This window comes from Gallus gallus, chromosome 5, assembly GCF_016699485.2.
Source record: "Gallus gallus isolate bGalGal1 chromosome 5, bGalGal1.mat.broiler.GRCg7b, whole genome shotgun sequence".
Lineage (NCBI taxonomy): Eukaryota > Metazoa > Chordata > Aves > Galliformes > Phasianidae > Gallus > Gallus gallus.
Genome location: NC_052536.1, coordinates 1162721 through 1183181, shown reverse-complemented (window position 1 = coordinate 1183181; position 20461 = coordinate 1162721). Strand labels below are relative to the sequence as shown.

The following is a 20461-nucleotide window of genomic DNA, read 5'->3' as shown; positions in this document are numbered from 1 at the left end:
TGGTTTAAATCCCTTCCAAATGTGGGAGGAAAAAAGTCCCTCCCTATCTTGATCAGCAACCGTTAGCATGCCATAATTAATTCCTAATTTCTTACTGATCTTCAGAAACAAGCAGCTCAGGGGGAAAGCAGAAGGCTGTTCCCAAGCGGCTGGGGCCTGCTGTGTCCTTCCTGCCTGACCTGGGGCCTGCTTCCCTGTAATGCCACAGTTACTGATTAACCCCAGTGGGGACTGAGAGAGAAAATCCACATTTCTACTTGTCAGTCTAAAGGAAATGGTCCAAGAAAGCCAGGTTTTGCTGTTGTTCCTGTCATGGTCGTTAGTTTTGATTTGACAAAACAAGGGAACTAATAGACAACAGCGTTTTCATCTTCCTAAAACATGTTTGGGGTATTTCACCCCTTGGGTTACACATCCACTCATTTAGATCACCTCCCTGCTTAGTAAGGCCTTCCTGAATTCCTTGGTGTGAAAACAACCCAAATGGTTATTCCTAGGATTTATTTACCTGTATAAACCTGTGTTATTTTCACATATATATATTTTTTTACCCCTATCATCTAACAACTGATAAAGAAGTGCTTTCCCTGCTGGTTTCACCTCAGCTGTTTTTGCTTCCTATACCCAAATCCATCATCCCACAACCTGGACCAGACGATCTCTGCCGTGAGAGCGTTCCCATCCCGAAAGAGCCCAGAGCTGAAATCCAGACCCTTGGATCTTTCTGCAAATTAAAGAAAAATAGATATATCCAGGGCTCTTGTGGAGTGGCAGGCTGCCCAGCTCTCACTCTCACTGCTCAGTTTGGCTCCCGCAAGGCTCTTTTTAAAGGGAGGAGAGGGAATAAAAGAGAGGAAAAAGAAAACAGAGCCTGCACACAGTATTTTGGTATCAGATTTCCCGTTGAGAAATCAAAGTCTGGGAGACAGCCCAAGTGCTTTGTACGCTGATGGCGTGAGAGCAAGCTATAAAACACAGCGCAATGTATCTCACTGGTGCCATTCATCATTGAAAAGCAGTTATTTCCCCTTGGCATGGCTCTGAGCCGTCTGCTTGAGGTCGGACATGGACAGCAAGAATTTGCGTGAAAGAAAGCAAAAGACTGTTTGGCAAAAGGTTATCTATGGTCATAAATCCCTTACGCACAAAAGTGACATTGGAGAGCTCTTTTTTTTCTCCTTCTGACAGCGATGGCTTTTTCTAATTACCACTCTTCTTTCTGCAGTACCAATCACATTTCTTGCCTCGAATATTACTGATTAATAGGATGGAGGCAGCACTCCCTAACAACTCAGCTCCCCTTGAATTTAAGGTATGGTTCTGATTCTGCACCATGGAAGGTGAACAAACATCTGATGAAGGAGAAATCCCCAAAATGTACTGTAAAGCTGACTGAATGACATTGCTCATCCTCTAGGGCTGCTGCTGAGAATCCCCACCCTCGTGCTGGAGTAGCAGAATGTGTTTAATTGATCTTCTAGCTGGAAAATAAAACGCTATGCAAGTTGTTGAAGTTGTCACTACTTTCCCTTCAGCTGTTCTGGGAAAAGGCATTTCTAGTTGTAATCCTGGTATATGTAACCACACAGGGAACCATTTCACCCATAGTTCACTCATTGGCTGTGGAATGGATAAAATCAAATCCCAAAACCTTGAGCTCGTGATTTCACCATTCCTGTTATCATTAATATCTCCCTTGTCCTACACAGAGCCCATTTCCACCTGACGTACTGCAATCACAACCCAAGAGTGAGCAGTTCTCTACATCTCCTGTCTCACAAGACCTGTGAATGGTCTGCTCTCTAAAATAACCATCATCTACTCCCACCGTGGTACTCAGCATCTTTCCTCAGTGCTATTTTTTGCTATTTTTACCCTTTGCTCCTCGAAGCAGACCAGAAAAGAGTGAGGTTTGAGACATGTACATGCCTCTGTTGCTCTCCCAGAGCCCCATGCCATCCTTTAGGGCACGTTCTGAACCTCACTGCTCTCTGGCTGGTGGACCAAATCATCTTCAAGCACCTCTGCAGGGGAAACAAGGAGCCCGTGCTGCACTAAAAGGTTTGATATTCCAGGAACATTGTGCTTAATGCAAAACTAATGCATATGAAAGTGATTGCATTTCTTTTTAATAGTGCCCCTAATTACTAAAGAAGTCATTCATCCACAGCATTGGGTCCTTGCAATTCGCTGGTTTTGATCATGCTCCAGATGATGTTCGTTTTATCCATCCAGAGCCCCATCATGTTCCATAACTTACAGTGTGCTTTCACTAGTGATCTATAATTCACCCCCTCCCTCCAACCCCAGCAAAAAGATTTGTGCTGAAGAGGCAGAGGGCATTATTGCAGCAATCTCTTAGTTCCTGAAGGTCGTAATGACAATAACAAAACTGTGGTGCAGTTGAGAGGCTTGTTTGCAAGGGCTGGCAAGGCAGACCAAGAGATACTACCACGTGAGCAGCTGGAGCTGTTGTGGTGATAAACCCAGAGGGGCTTATGAAAACCAAAAAGAAAATGAGATCCAATGGAGATTTCAGATCTTTACAGTGCTTCATACGGTTGTTATCTGCTGCATTACAGGGGTTAAAGGGAAAGAGCAAAGCAGCTCAAGCAGAACCTATTATTTCTGGGAATTACTTCCTCCAAAAAGCTTGTTTTTATTACTTTCATTAAAGTTCGATGCAAGACAGGCAGGAACAATATAGCTGCAGCGTGGTGTTTCTCTGATACCATCTTTAATTTCTGCAGGGCCACGGATTTGTGCTGCCACGGGTTGTGCCTCATAAGCAGGCAAAGAAATTCAGCCTCCCGCCTCCGTGCCCACGTCGTGGGCTGCACAGCCAGAGAAGCGCTCCTGTGCTTGTCACCCGAAATGCGGGTATAGCTTTACGTGTAGGTACAAGTGCAGGTGTAGATACAGATACAGGTGCAAGGGAAGGTACACACAGTGTGTATACACAGTGTATACACAGTGACGCGGGGAGGAGTACGCGTATAGACGTAGGCACAGCGCCTCAACAGCTGCTCCCAGCTCCCCGTCGCGAAATGATGACGTAAGTGCAACACGTGACTCGCCTTGACGTCACCCGCGCGCCGCCCGCGGTTCCGTGGGCAGCATGGCGCGGCCCGGGCCCGGCCGCCTGGTGCTGGGGTTGGCGTTGGGCGCGGCGGCGGCCGCGGGCCTGGGCCTCAGCCTGCTGTGGGCGTTGCGGCGGCGGCGGCGCGGCTGGCGGCGGGGCGGCCGCGGCGGCCGGGAGGAGGCTGGGGAGCGGGCCGGCGGCGCGGAGGCTGTGGGGAGTCGGAGCCAGGGTAAGGCCCGGAGCCGGGGCAGGAGCGCGGGGAGGGCTCTCTGTTTCTTTCCTTTCTTTCTTTCTGATGACCGGCAGCTGCTGAGCAGTCGTCGTGGCGCTCTGTCAAAGCCGTGTGGGCGCACCTGCTCTGCTGTTACTGGAGGATGCCACGGTTGTTGGGTAGCTCGTGGCACGTGCAGTGTGGCAGGGAACTGATAAGCCACCGGTATCGAAAAGGTGCTTTTGTAGCACGAACAGGTTAAAACGCTCTTCACAAATGCCTCTTCCTGCGGCCTTGGGAACAGCGATGAGGCTTTAAGACAGGAGACATTGAAGGCAAAGCGCTCTCCTGTGAGCGACTTCTGTTTACTTTATTTTATTTTTTTTTCAATCTGGTCTCCTGAGCTCTGCACGTCAACAAAGTGAAGCACCCACTTGTACCCACCCTCTCAGATCATCAGGTGCAACTGTCAGCCCATTGCACCACGCTCCTGGAGGGAATTACAGAATCATTAAGGTTGGAAAAGACCTGTAGGTCACCTAGTCCAATTAATCAGCCCATCACCGCCATGCCCATTAAACCACGCTCGAGCCCAGGGAAATTACATCTTTTCATGACTCTCCTGCTATTTAAAGTCCAGTATCTCTTCATACAGAAGTATGTAGAATAGAAACTGAACTGATTTTGCTGTAAGGTGTTTTTAAAAAGAAGCAGTTTGCTCATCTGCCGTGGTCTTTGTGGTATTCGGTATGGATTTTGCATCTTTTCTAAGTGTTTCACAAGGGGATGTCTGTAGAAGTGTTGTTAAAAGAGCTCATAGAATCATGAAATCACTTGAGTTGGAAGGAACCTTTAGAGATCATCTAGTCCAACTGTCCTGCAATGAACAGGGACACCTACAGTTTGATCAGGGTGCTCACGGCCATGTCCAGCCTGACCTTGAGTGTTTCTAGGTGTAAACTCTTTTCACCCCTTATTAGCATTGAGGAGGTGTTCAGGGTGACCGCATGCTGATGTCAGGATGGAGTGGTGAATCAGTGCAGGGACCAAAAACCCCAGGCCAGGTCAGGGGGCAATATTCAAGGTTAAACTTCATACCCTCTGTTTTCTGAAGACAAAATTGAACTGACATTTCCTATGAGAAACCCTTTCCCATTTGCATCTGATAACCCTTTTTTTTCCTGTCTTGTTTTCTCAAAGCTCTGCCCAGAAAGCCAGTTCCTGTAGAGGCAGGAGATTGTGCTGTGTGTACACCTCTGTTAACACACGGCGAGCAGGTGGATGTGCTGGACCGCCTGGATTTCGTGCTGACAAACATCTCAGAGCTGAGGAAGGAAGTGGAGGAGCTACGAAACAGCTTGCAGCACCTCGCTGCTGATATTGTGGGTGAAGTCAGGTGAGCATCAGTCCTTCTCGTGTTGTCATCTTTTGTCTGCTGTTGTACGTTCATGTTCTACAGCACAGGAAAACACCATGATCGGTTCAGTGTCTGTTAAATGGAAAGTGGAAAAAGTGGAAAAGATGTGTCTTTAGTTTCCACTGCCATTACATCTTGGCAGTGAGATTATGTTGAAACAAAACCAAGTGCTAGGTCTCGCTCTTCGGTCACAGCAACCTCATACATCATTGCAGCTTGGGGCAGAGTTGCTGACAGACTGCACAGAGGAAAAGGATCTGGGGGTAGTAGTCAGCAACTGGCTGACTGTTGACTAGTAGTGTGCTTGGGTAGCTAAGAAGGCCAATGGCATCCTGGCTTATATCAGAAATAGTGCAGCCAGCACAAGCAGGAGGTGATCATCCCTCTGCACTCAGCTTTGGTGAGGCTGCATCTTGAGTACTGTGGTCAGTTTTGGGTCCCTCACTACAAGAAGGACCTGGATCGTATCCAGAGAAGGGCAGCAGGGCTGTGAGGGGGCTGGAGCACAAGTCTTATGGGGAGCAGATGAGGGAGCTGGGATTGTTTGATCTGGAGAACAGGAGGCTCAGGGGAGACCTCATAGCTTTCTACAACTTCCTGTTGTAGAGGTTGTGGCAAGGTGGAGGCTGTCCTCTTCTCCTGAGTATCAGCGACAGGACAAGAGGTGGTGGCCTCGAGTTATGCCAAGGGAAGTTCAGGTTGGATATTAGGAAAAATCTCAGAAAAAGTGGTTGGACATTAGAACAGGCTGCCCAGAGAGGTGATAAGGTCACCCTGGGGGGTTTTGAAGTATTGTAGGGATGTGGCACTGAGAGGCATGGTGGAGTTGGGTCAGGAGTTGGACTTGATTATCTTAGTGGTCTTTTCCAACCTTAATGATTCTGTGATTTTGTTTTCTGCAATTTGTTTCAGAATTCCTTTGATCACTGAGGAAAGCACGTGATAAAATTATCCTTTACTGTGTGGATTTCAGTGGTCAGACCTGCTTTAACTGTAGAATACAGTCTTTGCTGTATGGTAATGAGGTGTTTGTATAAGCAAGAGCAAATCACCTTGTGAATTCTCTGGGGATAGTGCAAATCAGAGAGAAACTGCTGGAGAGCAGTATGGAAGTAGAATAGCACAACATCAAGTGCTCATTTGTTCTTCTTTTTGCCCTTCTTACAGGTCCCATCTGGAAGAAACCCAGAGAGTAACACGCCGAAGGCGGTTCCCATTCCATAGAGAAAGAAGTGATTCCACGGGGTCCAGTTCAATTTATTTCACTGCTAACTCAGGAGCAACCAACACAGATGATGGAGAAAGTGAAGGCGGGTAAGGCAAACACCATGTTGGTGGCAGCTTTCGTAGGTGTTGGTGTCCAAATGCTTATTTCTGAGCAGTTTATAACGTGAAGGTGGGTTTTGTTTGTTGTGAGAGTTGGGAGCATCAGGACTCCGTCATTGGTGTATTATGGGTGATCTGGAGCTTTTGCTCCATTTTTTTTATTGTATGGAGATAACATTTCCATACAATAAAAAATATATCATAGAGGGTCTGGAAAACTTGAGAAAGCTGAAATATATTCATGTTAATTAAGGTGTCCTTAGTGTAGAGTATTTCTTCTAATTTTTTCTCAATATGGCACAGTGATCACTTGTGTTGCTTGGGTTCTTAGACTTTAAAAACAGATGAAAACACATAAAAAATCCAATCTTAAGTGCAAACACAGATAATAGACAGAAAGCAAGAGGTCTGCTCCGTACATATTTCAGACTTTCTGATTAAATGCTTCTGTGCCTTAATCAGATGAATTTCGTAGCTTTCCAGGTATGTAAATGTTTTCTAAAACATGCAGTGCTGGCACTAAACATTTTCCCAAATATATGAAACGTAAGATAAAGACAGAATTTCGTTACAGCACAGAGAGAAGGTCAGAATTTGGGCACGCAGTGCTGTTTGGTAGCAGCCAAAGGAGCACTGAGCGGTACAGACTGACACGTCATAACACGGGTTTGTAATCAGAGCACAAAGCTGCCATTGCTGTAGCAGCCTCCTAGAACAAAGGGCATGGATCTGTGGGAAAACAGGCTTCGTTGCTTCCATTAAAATACAGCGGTACTGTCTCAGTCAGTGGAATTTTAGAAGCAAGAAAAAGCTGATGAGGTCTCCTTCAGGTTATAAATGTGCTTCATTCATCTGAAGTGAGTGCTGAGTGTTCATAAAAAAGCAGAATTTGGAGTAAGTGATTCATGGCAGCATGGCATTTAAGAAAGCTGCATAACTAATTTTAAAATGACAGAGCCTGTGCTAGCTGGTTAATAATACATCTGTTCAGTCATCAGGTTTCCAATAGATATTTTGTAAAGCACACTGAATAGGAGAGTGTTTTTCAACAAAAACCTGTCCCGAATGGCACCTGACTATTAGAAATCTATAAATTATGCTAAGGGCTGGGGAGGATTCTGAGGTTTGCTCAGGCTTTCGCCTTGGAGGACCTTAAGTGAGGCATGGAGCAGGGGATGTGTTTTCCTCTAGAACCTCATTGCTATACGGGGTCATTGCTATCACACTGCTATGTGATGGCAGGGGGAGTTTTCACTTGTTGCTTAAAATATGTAAGTGGGTTTAGTGGTTGGTGTGGAGAATTAGTGGATAAGTTCTCATCTGATTTAATTAAAAAAAAAAAAGTTTGAATAGTGTATCGTGTCACTCTGGTCCAGTTTGTCATGTATAAATAGGTATAATATCAGTCTGTTTGGCAGTGTTGTCTTCTATGGATGCAACTGTTGAACTTCTCACTTTTTGGGAAACAAACTAAGCCTTTTAGCAGCCGCTAGGAGGAAGAATAAGACTGCCCTCAGCAGATAGATTTCAGCCATGTATTCATTTCTGACAGTCACGTTCTTTTAATGAAGTTCAGAAGGGGGGGGAAAAGGCCATGTTTCAGCTTTATTTTCTAACATTTTTGTGTTGCAGGAAAAAAAAGGGGTATTGTTTCTTGTTTTTAAAGACCATGTTGTATTCAGCGTGGAAAGTGGTTTTCAGCTGAAGTACTGAAATCTCTGCAGCCACCAGGAAAATGCTGTAGTGAAACAGCATCCCTGCTGCAGAGCCCACAGGATTGGATGGGAAATAATGAATCCGGCTAAATGTAAACAGCAAAGAGAATTGCAGGAGTTTTTGTTAAGTGCTGAAAATGAAGTAGTCTGGGGAGCTAATAACAGCATTACTAAGAAAATAGCAAGAAATCAAGCTTTTAACTCAGTCTGAAATAGACCCACACCAGTGTCACCTACGTGGTTGCTACACAGTCCATTAAATTCATTGCTGCCTACTGTCTTCAGCATGTTGTCTTGTGTTTGGCTTTGCAGCGGTAAGGCTGACTGTTACTTTATTTTTCATCTTAATTTTTCACGATGAAATTGTACTTTTTAAAATGTATGGGCGAGGATTGGAGGCAGTGATGAGTGAGGTTTTTTATTTACCCTCTACCGGAGAGGGAAATGCTTGAGCAGAAGGGATGGTTCTTGGAAACTTGAAGTTTTGATAGCCAAATGTGTTTTGTTATCTGCATGTGGCTAAATGAGTGTCAGTGTTTTCTTTAGATACAGACCCTGCTTACCTATCTCTGTCTCCAGACAAAGGCAGCTTCACACACAGAGCCCAGGGCTCTGCCTTGGAGAACAGGGAAAAACTCAGCCAGGACAAAGAGAGTTGAGCTGTAGTTACTCATTACCCCCAGGCTGATGGCTTTTAATCCTAAACAAAGTTTTCAGTACGTGGTTTGGGCACAGTTGATTTGGTAACAACTGCAAATATCCCCTAGAATTAAATATTTATGGAATTGAAGTATTCTGTTTCAGAAGAGGGTCTTCCATCTAAATATAGAAGTGCAGCAGATTTCCTAAATTCCTGGGTAATTTGGGCTTATTCTTTGATCAAATACTCATAGATAAATATGAAGGGAGGGGAAATAATTTTAAATAAACTGTTAAGTTGTTTGAAGTTACGTTCTTACACCTGGGCCTAGTTATGTAAGCAAACATCTTTCTGCAGTGGTATCAGTCAGTATGTAGTGCTGTTTTAAACATGGCCCTGTGTGATTCGGAGGAGATCAGTTTTGGCCATTTTCAGAATCTTTGCTCTAAGCTTTATCCTGTCTTGTTAGACTAATTTAGCAGCTAATCATTGCTTGCAGGATGCCTTTCTGTGGCTCATCTGCCATCTCCTTGCTTGACTCCTTCTCAAGTGAAATAGTTTGGGTCTTTCCCCTCCTGTTTTGCACTGTTTCACATGTCAGTTTGAACAAGCTGGTTTGTATTTAGCACTCAGACAAGGTGGTGAAGGCACTAGATATTGCCTTGGAGCGTGCAAAAAACCTCAAATTATATTTTCTACATGGATGAATGTGTTGTATCTTTTGTTGAAGTTCACTTTCACAGTTCTTACGTTGAACTGAATTGTTGCATCTCTGGTTCTAGTTTTAATTTCATATTAAGAGACCTAAGATAAAATCACGCAGGCGTTACATGGGCACTCGTGACTGAGCTCTGCCTAAATCTGGGGGGCTTTCTTTCTTTCTTCAGTTTTTTGTGGTTGTGTTACGTGAGAAATAACAAATGGTGTCATTTGGGAGACTTGAATTGCACAGTGCTCTCTGGGCTAGACTAAGACGTATTGCTCTATTAGGAAGGGTTTTTTTGTGTGCCATTTGTGTCCCAGCATAGCATCTCCGCCGACTAATTTTCCAGTATGTTGTTTTTGTTTCTGGAAGGTACACCACAGCCAATGCTGAGTCTGATTATGACCGAGAGTCTGAGAAGGAGAGTGAAGAAGGGGAAGACGAGCTGAGCTGTGAAACAGTGAGAACAGCAAGGAGGGATTCCCTGGATCTCGTCAACGAGGATGAAACACATTTAATCCTCGATTCCTTGCTGGATGAAGGACTGGGCCAGCTACTGCAGCAGGCAGACCACTTGCACAGTGGAGATGAGCGGGAGAAGAGAGAGGGATTCCAGCTGCTGCTGAATAATAAACTGGCGGTAAAAGTTGCCTTTTTCTATTTTCCAGCAATGATTTGTGACTTAGCTAAATAGCTGGGAAAGAGGAAATCATGTTTCTTAGTAGGGTCTAGTCCTGTGCAATGGCTGGGCCAGTTTCCAGTTGCCCCCTTTCTGAGGAACAGCTTGGAACAGGCTGAAGGTCAAAACTGCTCAGGCTGCAGCAGCAGACAGTTCCAGTTGCTGCCTGACCTGGAGCTCCACAGCTCCTCCTGTCATCTCTTTCCATGAGACAATACATTGTGCATTTGCGAAACAACAGCACGTCGTAAGCTCAGTAAACTTGTAGAGAGCTTTGATAGCGCTGGGTTTTTGTTGCCTTAAACCTTGCACCCAGCACTGAAATGTGACCAAGTACAGCTAATTCAGGCATGCCCATGCCTGGCACTGTCACCCTCTGTTGGTGCTTTCTTAAGCCATTAAAGGCAGCTTGTCAGGTTACCAGCTTTTTAAAAAGCAAAACTTGTATTACTTCTGTGTGTAACAGAGGGAAAGTAATAAAAAAATGATTTGGGGTGAGTTCTCATCCCAAGGAAATTCTTTTTTCCATCACATCAGAAGTAAACAGCAGGCCTGTCGGCTTCTCACATTCTTTTGTATGCTTCTTGTATTTACAGTGCTGTTGTAAAATAAATCGGACTGTTGGGTGGCTGTGTTTCTAAGTGATTTTGTTCTTGTTTTTCAAGTAAACTAGCATTTGTCAGAACACAGCTGCTCCAAAATCAGTGGTGCACCTATAGTACAGCGTTTGGTTCAAGAATGATCCAAGAACTGAATATTTGAATGCTGGCTGAAACATGGAAACAGCACCGTTCCGTTTGTAGTTTTAATTAAGTGGGAAAGTTTGAGGTTGTTTCTTTTTTCCAGTGTTTTGAGGTGAATGGCCCCAGTATGACCTTCAGAGTGAAGCAGCGCTCTGCTGGAAGGCAGCACTCATTAGTCCTGTTCCTTAATTACAAATTTGGCTACTGTTTGCTCTTTTGTGTGTCTGCTTCAATTCTCATATCGAGGGCTTGGAAGGTTTCAAATAAATGTCCCTACACCTGCCAGTATGTGTCCTCATTTGAGGGTTTTTTTTCCTTCCCATACTCTTAGTTGGTGGCAGAATGGGTGGTTTATGTGGCTGATGTATCTCAACTGTGTTTTTACTGCAGTATGCAGACCAGGGAGACTTTCTTTGGCGCCTGGCCCGAGCACATAGTGACATGTATGATATCACAGAAGACACAGATGAGAAGAAATCATATGCATCTGATGGTAAGGAGTTGTGCCTTCAAGGCAAGGGAAGGGGCATTCAGTCTTGAGTTAAAATGTTGCTGTCTGAAAGGCAGTGTAAGTAGACCAAGGGCTTATGTAGAAGTTGTTTTACCAAGCCTATTTCGTATATATCCTGTCTGATAATAAGATAAGTAAGTTTATGCTGTAATCCATTTTTTTTGTTGCTGACACATGCAGGTATAACAAAAACAAAGTTTAATATGTGTGTTTCTTACTGAAATCCATTCCATTTCATTTCTTCATTCTCCTCTATTTCAATCATGGTTTGTCTTCAAGGTTGTAGATGGGTCAGAATAAAACAAAAAATCATTTTTTCACTTTAAAGATGTGCAACAAAAGATACTGCTCTAAATCGACTCTGTCCTAAATAATCTCTATCTAGAGTACAAATAACTAAATATAATTGTTTAATACTATACCTAAATAATTGTTATTTTCTGGAGACCACTGCAGCCATTAGCAATGTAAAATTTTAACTTCTGTTCTGATACTTTATTTGCCCTTTATAGGTGCTTAGTTCCTACTTCTTTATGAGACTGCAGTCTCTTGAAGGGGGGGGGTGGGGGGAGTGGGCAAACGATCGAAAGCTGTGAAATGAATCAGAACAAAACCATTGCAAAATCCTGTTTCCTCGTCACGTTGAGGAGGATATTTTCATTCCATGTGAATGTACTTCCAAACAGGGTGAAACCACGTTGACAGGTCAACATAATTTGCTACTGTGCTTAAAATTTGCATGAGCTCTTTGAGCAGTTTTGGATGCTCAGTGTTGCTGTGAGAGTGTGACATTCTGTGGGGATATATGGTTATGGTTTCACACCGGGAGCTGAGCTGTGCTGTGTTGCTCTCTCACTCCCCCTCCTCAACAGAAAAGAGGGAAAAAGTAGGGTGACAAAAAAGCCTTTGAGTTGAAGTAAGGACAGGGAGATCGCAGACTGTTGTAATTAATTGCCTGTTGCTAATGGAATAGAGCAGTGAGAACTCCAAGCAAACTGCAACCACCTTTCCCTCGTCCACCTTCAAGTGGTGCAGGGGAACAGGGTTTTGCAGTCAGTCCAGAGCACCCACTCATCCCCTGCTCCTTCATCCTCACTCTCTTATCCTGCTCTGCCATGAGCTTCCCTCCGTGGGCAGCAGAAGTACTGCTCAGGAACACCTCCTGCCCTCCTTCTGCACTGACCTTGGATGCTGCGGGGCTGCTTCTCTCCCATTTTCTCACTCGTCCATCCCAGCAGCTGTTGCACAGCAGTTTTGCCCTTTGTTCAACATGATTTCTCAGAGGCACTCTGGCCAGTGGTGGGTCCCTTTAGGATCTTGCTCTTAGCAGCTGCTGGGCTCTGCTCGCAGAGACCTCTCCTGCAGCCCTTGCTGCTACCAAAACCTGATCACTGAAACCCAGTACAACAGAATGTTTTTGAGCCCAGTATTATAACACTAACAAATATATAGCTTTTTATGACGTTCTGTTACTGTACTCTAACCCACACTTAAAGAAAGAAGTTGAAAAGTGACTGGGTTTCTTAATTGCAGGGAAAGAAGAACTGGAGATTGCCTTTCAGAAATGGGATCAAAGTGCTGAGTGTCATCAGTGGTACGTAACTCTGAGTTCTGTTTTTAAGAAGCATAGGGAACTGCTGCGAGCTGACCTGCATTTAAAAACTTGGAAAAAAATAACAGCTCATCTGCTTTTAGTAGGAGTGCACTACACTGATGTTATTTTTAGCTGTTAAAAAGCCATTTTTACCAGCTTTGGTTAATTGTCATAAGCAATATCTTGATAGACAGCAGGGGTTTTGTTGCAGTTGTAAACTTTGTTTCTCTTTGCTTTTGCCTCTTTAATTGTGAATTTCTCTGTGACAAGATGAAGTTCTCTGGCAGTATAAAGGCTTCTGTGCATCTGCACCCAGCAAGGCAGACTGGTGGTGGTGGTAGCAAAGGATGCTCTTCTATGCAGGCTTGAAGAAATACAATGGGTTTTAGGTGAATTAGTACAGTGAGCTCTATTAAATTTAGCTCCAGTGTAAATTCAGCAGTCTAAAAATGCCCTGTCTTTGGTCTGCTTATAGGCTCAGTGCATTTGTTTTGCAAAGGTGAAATGAATGAAACTTTGCCTTAGAAGCTTTCCAGGGAATGCTGAAATTTCTCTTTCAGAAAGTGGAGGATGATTTATTTAGCAGCTGGCTTTTGGGCCCCACGTCTGTGCCATGGTGGGATGCTGCAAGCCTTTTGGCACAGAAACTCCATCAGCACCACTTGGTTCTTGCACAGACCCTGGGAAAATGCATATTTGAGCATCCTGGGTGTAAAGGAGCTGCCAAAAGATGTCTGACACAGATAAGCTGCAGAGAACTAGTTTCCTGAGTTTGAGCCCTTGGTATGGTGAGGCTTGCTTTTTATTTTCTTTGACAAGTCCTCTGTTTTCTTTGGTTCCTTTTCAGATCCCTGTAGAGTGAGATGTATATCATTGCAAGCCAAAGCTCACAGCCAGCTGCGCAGCTGTGGGGGCAGTCTTGAGAGTTACATATTAAATATGTATGATTTTTCCTTTGTGTTCCTCCAACATTCTTGGGTTAATTATTGGTTTTTACTCTGTTACTGACATTTCAATCATGCTTTTCTGCGCAGAGGTGCTTGCTTTGTGTCAGGAGTGATGTATCTGCTTCAATCAGCTAGGCCTGTTAGTGTGGGCTCAGTGCTGTGCCAGTGTTCTCCCATTCATCTTAATTCTGGAGGAAGGAGAAACATTATTCTCACCAGATTTTTAGTCTTCTGGAAAGTGTCTAATGGCTGTAGCCTGACCATGTGTGCTGCTTGTCACTCTGCAGAGCACTCTGCCTTTGAAGTGAGTTGAAATAATAGCAGTAGCACCATATGGCTTTCTTTGTCCATGGATATATCTATGTGTAGATTTCTTTATGCGCAATAAAAGATGAAATCATCTGTTACTTAACCAAGCAATATCCACATAAATGCTCCAGCTGCTAGGATTTCAGTATGGAGGCAGGGAAGCATTAAGGTACACAAGCACAAGGCGGATGCAGAGCTGTTGGAGTGGGTCCAGAGGAGGCCGTGACTGACATTTAAAATAGAGCAAAAGTGAAATGAATGTTTTTTATTAGAAGCTGCTGGGGAAACAGGATCCAGAATGTCTCTGCCATTCAGCATCCACGCTCTTCTCAGATGAGTAACTTGACGGTTGGACTCGATGATCTTGGAGGTCTTTTCCAGCCTTGGTGATTCTTTGCATCTTTGATTTGGAGGATGGGTTGGACTGCCAACCTCTAAATAGAAGTATTTATCGTCTTGGAAAGATCATGCCTTTTAGCTCTTAGTAATGAAATGCTGTTCTCAATTAAAGCTTTGATATGAAGCAAGGGAGAGACAACATAACTAATCCCTAGCATGTTATGATGATCGGTATTTTCTGCTAGGCAAACATCTTGAAAGAATCTGTTTTTGTGTGTTGTTTCTTTTGGCTTTTATGTTGAGTCTTGAAGTTTCTAAGTCACTTTGGTACCTGAATTTTCTGACATTTTCCAAGGCAGGGTTCTAATTCAGGATACAATGCTGATAGATTAGCTCCATCATTCACAGCTGTATTGTGGCTGTAATGGGATGTTCAGTCGTGTTTCTAACATAAAATGCCAAGCCTTGGGATCTGAGCACACTGCTGCGTTCTCTGTACCTGTGTTGCAGCCTGTGCCCACTTCTTCCCTGAACAGCTTTAGTTAAAGGGCACACAATTCTTGTCCTGTTGGACCTGTCCTTTTTCCAAACAGGAGAAAGGCTTCTGCACATCAGCATCTTGCTGTTAATTGTGGAGAACAGCTGCACAGAGGGCTGCTGGAGAAAGGAAATAGCAGAGCAGCACGTGGGAGGCCTGGGATTTATTGGAAATGAATATGTAACTACCTTTATCAGTCGCAGGAATAATTACTTGCTGTCATGAATAGAACAGGAAATTACTCCCTTTCCAGCTCTGTCTGGGTCATGGGATGGTCGCAAGCTGTTTTAATTACAGCCTCTCCTTACATTAATTAATTTTACTGTGGCAAAAAAAAATATTGCTAAGGAAATGATGCTTCATACATCCAAAGGTGAATATATGTGAAAAATGTAGGATAAATCCTAATTCCAAAAGACGCTGTAGTTTGATTTCCCTTTAGTTGAGTAGTGAGTAATGCTTAAAATTGAGTAAAGCTTATAATTACTTTCAGTTCACCACACTGTCTGTTTAGGAAAATGTAAAGGGGGGGCAGGGGGAGGAGGGAAAGCATATAATGATGACTTCGCTTCAGTTTGCAGTCCTTAACTCCCACAGGCAGGAGCACAGAAGTGAGTTTGCTGACAGATGATGGCCCTTGATGGACCTGTCTTCTGTTTGTGCAATCCTTTTCTAATCACTTCCCGTTCCCATGCCATCCTCTGGTACAGATTCCGTGTGTTCTTCCCTCCTATTTGTGACACAAACCATCCCCTGCTTGGTTGGCTTTAAGCTTGTGAAGCAGGACAGAACATGCTCTGCATTCAATTTAATCGTCGTTGGAAGTGAAGCTTGTTTTTCCTCTCACCGTCTTGTGGTTATTGCAGTAATGAGAGTCATTTTAAAGCAATAAGGGAGGAAAGAAATGCTGTGAACAAGAGGGGACTGCTGAGAGCTGGCTGAGGCAGCAGCAGTTGGAGCATGAGTGGCTGCAGCCTGGGATGCTTTGTGACTGGAAGGCTTTGGCAACGTGAGAGTGGTTTCTGAACGGGAGGGAAAGCAATAAGTATCTGGGACTGTCTGAGCTGGCCTTGGGATCTGCCCAAATGCGGAGGAGAGGCCTTGCATGGATCTCCTGGGTCTTCTTGGCATTACATTTGGTACAAAAGCTGCTATTGTGGTCATTTGCTCTTGGAACCCAGCTGGTCCCAAAAGAGCCATCTCTGCAGAGCTGCTTGAAAGAGATCTGAGATCTGATGTGTGCAGCACAGACAAGTCAGCCTGTGCGCAGCGGGACTCATCTCTGGCTGTGCTTTCCTTGCAGGCACTTTTCTAAAACCCAGAAACAATAAGGGTTGTGCTGAGGGTCTGGCGTATGTAGTGCCTTTAGAATAGGTTTGTGTATTGTGAGCTGATGGATGCTCTACCGAGTGTTCTCTATGCCTGTGTACTCCTATCTTGGTATTACCTGATTCTTATTTTTTGATACTGACATAAATGTAATTCTCTTGCTGTAATTGTAGAAGATCTCTGATCACAGAATCATAGAATCATTAAGGTTGAAAAAGACCTTCCAGACCATCACCACTAAGTCCCACCATCAACCCATTGCTACCATGCCCACTAAACTATGTCCCCCCCATGATCAGGTAGATATGATGCCCAATTAAGTAATTTGCATGCTAAGTACATTTCAGCTCATGAGCAGGAGGACAGCACAGTCTTATAGGTTTACTCTTGCTTGCTATTTGAGATGGATGGAGAAGCCATAGACTGTTTTACAAACCCATGCATTTTGCTGCTTAGACAGAAGTGTGACATCCTCATGAATGAAGTGAGGGAAAAGCTTAATCACTGTTAGAATCCCCTACCCATTTTGGCGTGTGTTTGTAGTGCAACTTCAGGTACCTAACAAGCAGCCTTAAAGATCAGGAAGATCAGGGTTTAACTCTTTGTGGATTGCTGCCCAGAGCTGACTCATTTTGAACTATGCCTCAATTTTGGGCTGAGCTTTTCTTGTGTTCCCCAGGTGGTTTAAACAGGGGATTCTATCAGTTAGGGACAGAAGAGAGTACAGCAAACAGGAATAGGCATTGCAAGATACTTCAGCATATAGAGGAGGAAGAGTAGCATGCAGCAAGAGCACCTGATGGCACTGCCCGTTCTCAGGGAAGGTTCTTCCCTTCTCCAAGGCTGTCAGCATCCTGAGCATCTCTGTGTCTTGAACCCTGGAGATGCTGAAGAAGAGCCAGGGAGGAGGAAAGCTGTGAAAACTATGGGCAGGAACAGAGAAAATCTCAGCAGGGATAATTTTCTTCCTTTCCTTTCCACTCCTCCTTTTGGAGACAGTGAAGTAAGTTGACATTTACAGTCTGTGGGTTGTTTTTTATCTGTTAGACAAGAAAAAAAAGAGATGTCTTGTTTAAACTGAAACAAAGGCTGTTGGCTACAAATTGGCCCCAACATGTTCCCTTTTTTTTTTTTTCTTCATTTCTTAAGGGACAGTTCTAATGAAAGTGGTGCAAAGGGAAGTGTGCAGTGTGGAAATAATTCTGAGTTTCTGTACCTCGTTCCCATGAAAAATTTAGCCACTGGTATTTCTCTAGAATACGATCCCTTGGTCCATGCTTGCTGTTGGAGAGCAGCAGGTGATGTTAATGAGGTTTTCAGGTATTACTCACATTTCTGATGAATCCTGAAATTACAGAAATAGGGAGATTGTTTGGAAATAATAACAGAGTTCCAGCTTGTTTGTGTATTGTTTCATTTGCATCTAGGTCTTCTAGATGAGAGCTTTTAAACTACAGCTACTGAGATGTGGTTTTGATGTGTCAGCAACAAGGTTATCTCTATAATGTTTAAATATATGGTTCTGAATATAAAAGCTGTAATTTCTAATTATGCTTAGTGCTCGCTTTGAACTTCATTGGGGTAGAAGGGAGAACAGTCCTAAAGGTTATGCTTATGCTCACTAGGTCTCTTCTTAGATTGCAGCTTTCTTTAAGGAAAGGAGATCAACTAATTTAGGCTATTCCATTAAATGTGTTCTGTTTGTTTTTCCATCTTGTTTCTACCTTTTCAGCAGCAATTCTGAGCAGGAGAAACCCAGGTGGTCTTGGTTCCTTCATAAGATTTCTGTATTGCCTTTTTTTGAGGGCTTGAGTCCAACCCATCAGCGCAGTTAAAGAAGAGCGACGTTACTGCTACCATATCCATTGCTGCCCTTTCTTGGCTGCTGGTCTTCTCCATTTGAAAAGCTTTTAGGCACACAAAGTGACTGACATTTGAGCATGAGTTCTGAGAAATGAGGTCTTAACAGCATGGGTATGTCAACAGAAATCCCTCATAGCAAAATCGATGGTGCTACAAACCTGGGAAACAATTTATGCACTACAAAGGGCTTTGTTCTGAAGCCCTTCTCATCAGTGCTTATGAGGATGACACCTTCCTTGAAAGCACCAGTAGTTCCTGCAGTAAGTCATTATGATAGGAAAATCCTGCCAAGATATGTGCCAGGCTCTTTCATAGTAGTTGCTGGAGAAAACTTGTAAGTTTTCCCACTAAAACCAGAGGTTTAAGTGAGCACAGACTCACTGCACAAAAATGGTACATTTCATGGAATAATTACTATTTGTGTCTTCAGGCTTTGTTGGGAATGAATACATATTGTTCTGCAAACACATATGGTCAATTCCCATCACCTCCTGAGGCAGACTAGAGATCTTCAACAGATGAAACCAACTTGGAAATCAAAGAGAATTGAAGACACGTTTTGTATTCCAGCTTTGGTAACTAATGAAGACTTCAGCTTTTTCTAGGATTAAGAAAACAGTGGTTGAGGTGTGGGTAGGAAAAGGGGGCATTTCAGCCTTTCTCTTATGTGACAGTGATCAGTTTTGACTTCAATCACGAATGAAGATGAGTTTTGGTTTTGGCCAGCTAACTGTATAGACTCCTTCCTTACTGTAATTTGCCAGGATTCTTTGCTCTCTAGACTTGGAAAAAAAAATTAACACGTGCAATGATTTGTAAGAGAAAAGTTGGTCTACTTGCCATAACATTTGAGTATGGTGATGTTATGCAAGCCTTCTGTTCCTGTAGTTTCGTGGACTCTGTCCATCTGATTGTCTTTTTTAATTTATTACTCAAATATTGTATATACCACTCGAGCTGAGGCATTCTTGTACAGCATCGTGTTACTGCCTTGGGCTGCTTATCATCTACTGCTTTAAATTTGATTCTCTGCTGCCGCCCACCCATTACTAGATGAATTTTCAAACATAGGCTGACCTGCCATCTATTTAAATTTAATCTGTTATTTTACCCAGCTTAATGAAGTTATTTAATAGTGACAGCGTTGATGTCAGGGGAATCTTTTACTGCACCATTCAATCAATTAATTAAGTCAGTTTCAGAAAACAGTTGATCATGTAAAATTGGGATAAAGGAGACCCAGGTAATTTATTCACTCCAAAACAAAGTCGTGTGCTTTCTGATGGATATCTTCCAAACCAGATGAGGAGGACCTCCAGCAATGAGGCTCCCACACTAACCCTTCGATGAACTGCACATCAACTCTATGTATGGTCATTCCCGTATTCTTTGTTTGCCAGCATTAATGCCTGTAGTTTTTCAGAATTGTAACATCTTACTGACCACAGGTATCTGAATATGGGATATCTTCTTCAACATTGAGACTTCATATAACACCATTTCCCAGCCTGCCAGTCTTCAATTCTCAGTGACCTATGCTGTTGCTGGGTGATTTGTGTTTGGCTTTTTCTTGTTTGTTTGTTTGGGGTTTTTTAGGGGTTTATTTCTTGTTATTTTCCAAGAAATTCCTGTGTCTCAAGCCCAGGTTGCTCAAAGTTTGTTTGTTTGTTTGTTTGTTTGTTTTACTTTTCCTATGTAAAGCTAGAAGTTTTGCTTCCACAGTAGTCCCAAACCAACCTGTCAGGGTACGAACATTGCGTGTTAAAGAAAGCATAAAATAGGTAAGGTGCATAAATTAACCATATCAACAGATAGCAGAGAATCTCTGTAAAATTAAATTCTGTGTTGAAGTAGATAGAAAATACGTATAATTAATCGACTCAGATTGTCACAAGCTTGTAAATTATATGATAAGAATATGGCTGTGTTCCAGAGCATTGAAAACAGAGAAACAAGTTTCAGTTTGGCATCAGTAGAGTAGGGTTTGGGGTATATTAACAGCAAAACCATTTTATGGTCATTACCATGAAGTACTGAGATTGAACATCCTTGCACAGGAGCATGGGAAAGATTTCAGTAAGTAATAATAACTTCAAAAGAAACAGAATGACTACGGAAAAGTTTGAGTACAGGAAGAGTGCTAGCATTAAAGTGCTTGTAGATAATTCAGAGCTTGTTTAAAGACTGTTTTGGAGGTTTAGTGTAAATATAGGCTACTCATTAATAAAAATAAAAGAAGTATTTAATCATAGTGCTTTCAAAGTTTCCTTTAGACATCAGAAGAGACCATGGAAACTGCAAGATGACGTCCTTCAGAGTCCTGTGCGGTAGACTGGCTCAAACTAAAGCTAAGCCAAAACTGGCTTTAGAAAGTTTTAGAAGAATGTCATGGCGTAGAATGGCTGTAAAAAAAAAAAATATATATATATATATTTTTAGGCTTCATCAAATGCAGGAAACGAGGCATCAGTGGCAGGAAACAAAGTCTTCGTGCACATTTCTTTTCTTTAGGATG

The 20461-nt window shown here is 43.2% G+C and overlaps 1 protein-coding gene and 1 non-coding gene across 2 annotated transcripts in view; both read left to right on the top strand.

The window, feature by feature from the left end:
- The first annotated feature begins 3086 nt into the window (after positions 1 to 3086).
- Positions 3087 to 20461, top strand: part of RMDN3 (regulator of microtubule dynamics 3) — a 31584-nt gene continuing 14209 nt past the window's right edge. Inside the window, exons 1-6 of the mRNA XM_420936.8 lie at positions 3087 to 3311; positions 4494 to 4689; positions 5878 to 6024; positions 9467 to 9734; positions 10907 to 11009; positions 12561 to 12621. Of these exons, the coding sequence (XP_420936.3) occupies positions 3119 to 3311; positions 4494 to 4689; positions 5878 to 6024; positions 9467 to 9734; positions 10907 to 11009; positions 12561 to 12621 (968 nt within the window). The 5' untranslated portion in view covers positions 3087 to 3118. The remainder of the gene's footprint in view (positions 3312 to 4493; positions 4690 to 5877; positions 6025 to 9466; positions 9735 to 10906; positions 11010 to 12560; positions 12622 to 20461) is intronic.
- Positions 18361 to 18451, top strand: MIR1808 (microRNA 1808). Its single transcript, NR_035311.1, has one exon. It is a non-coding gene; the product is annotated as a microRNA 1808 (primary transcript).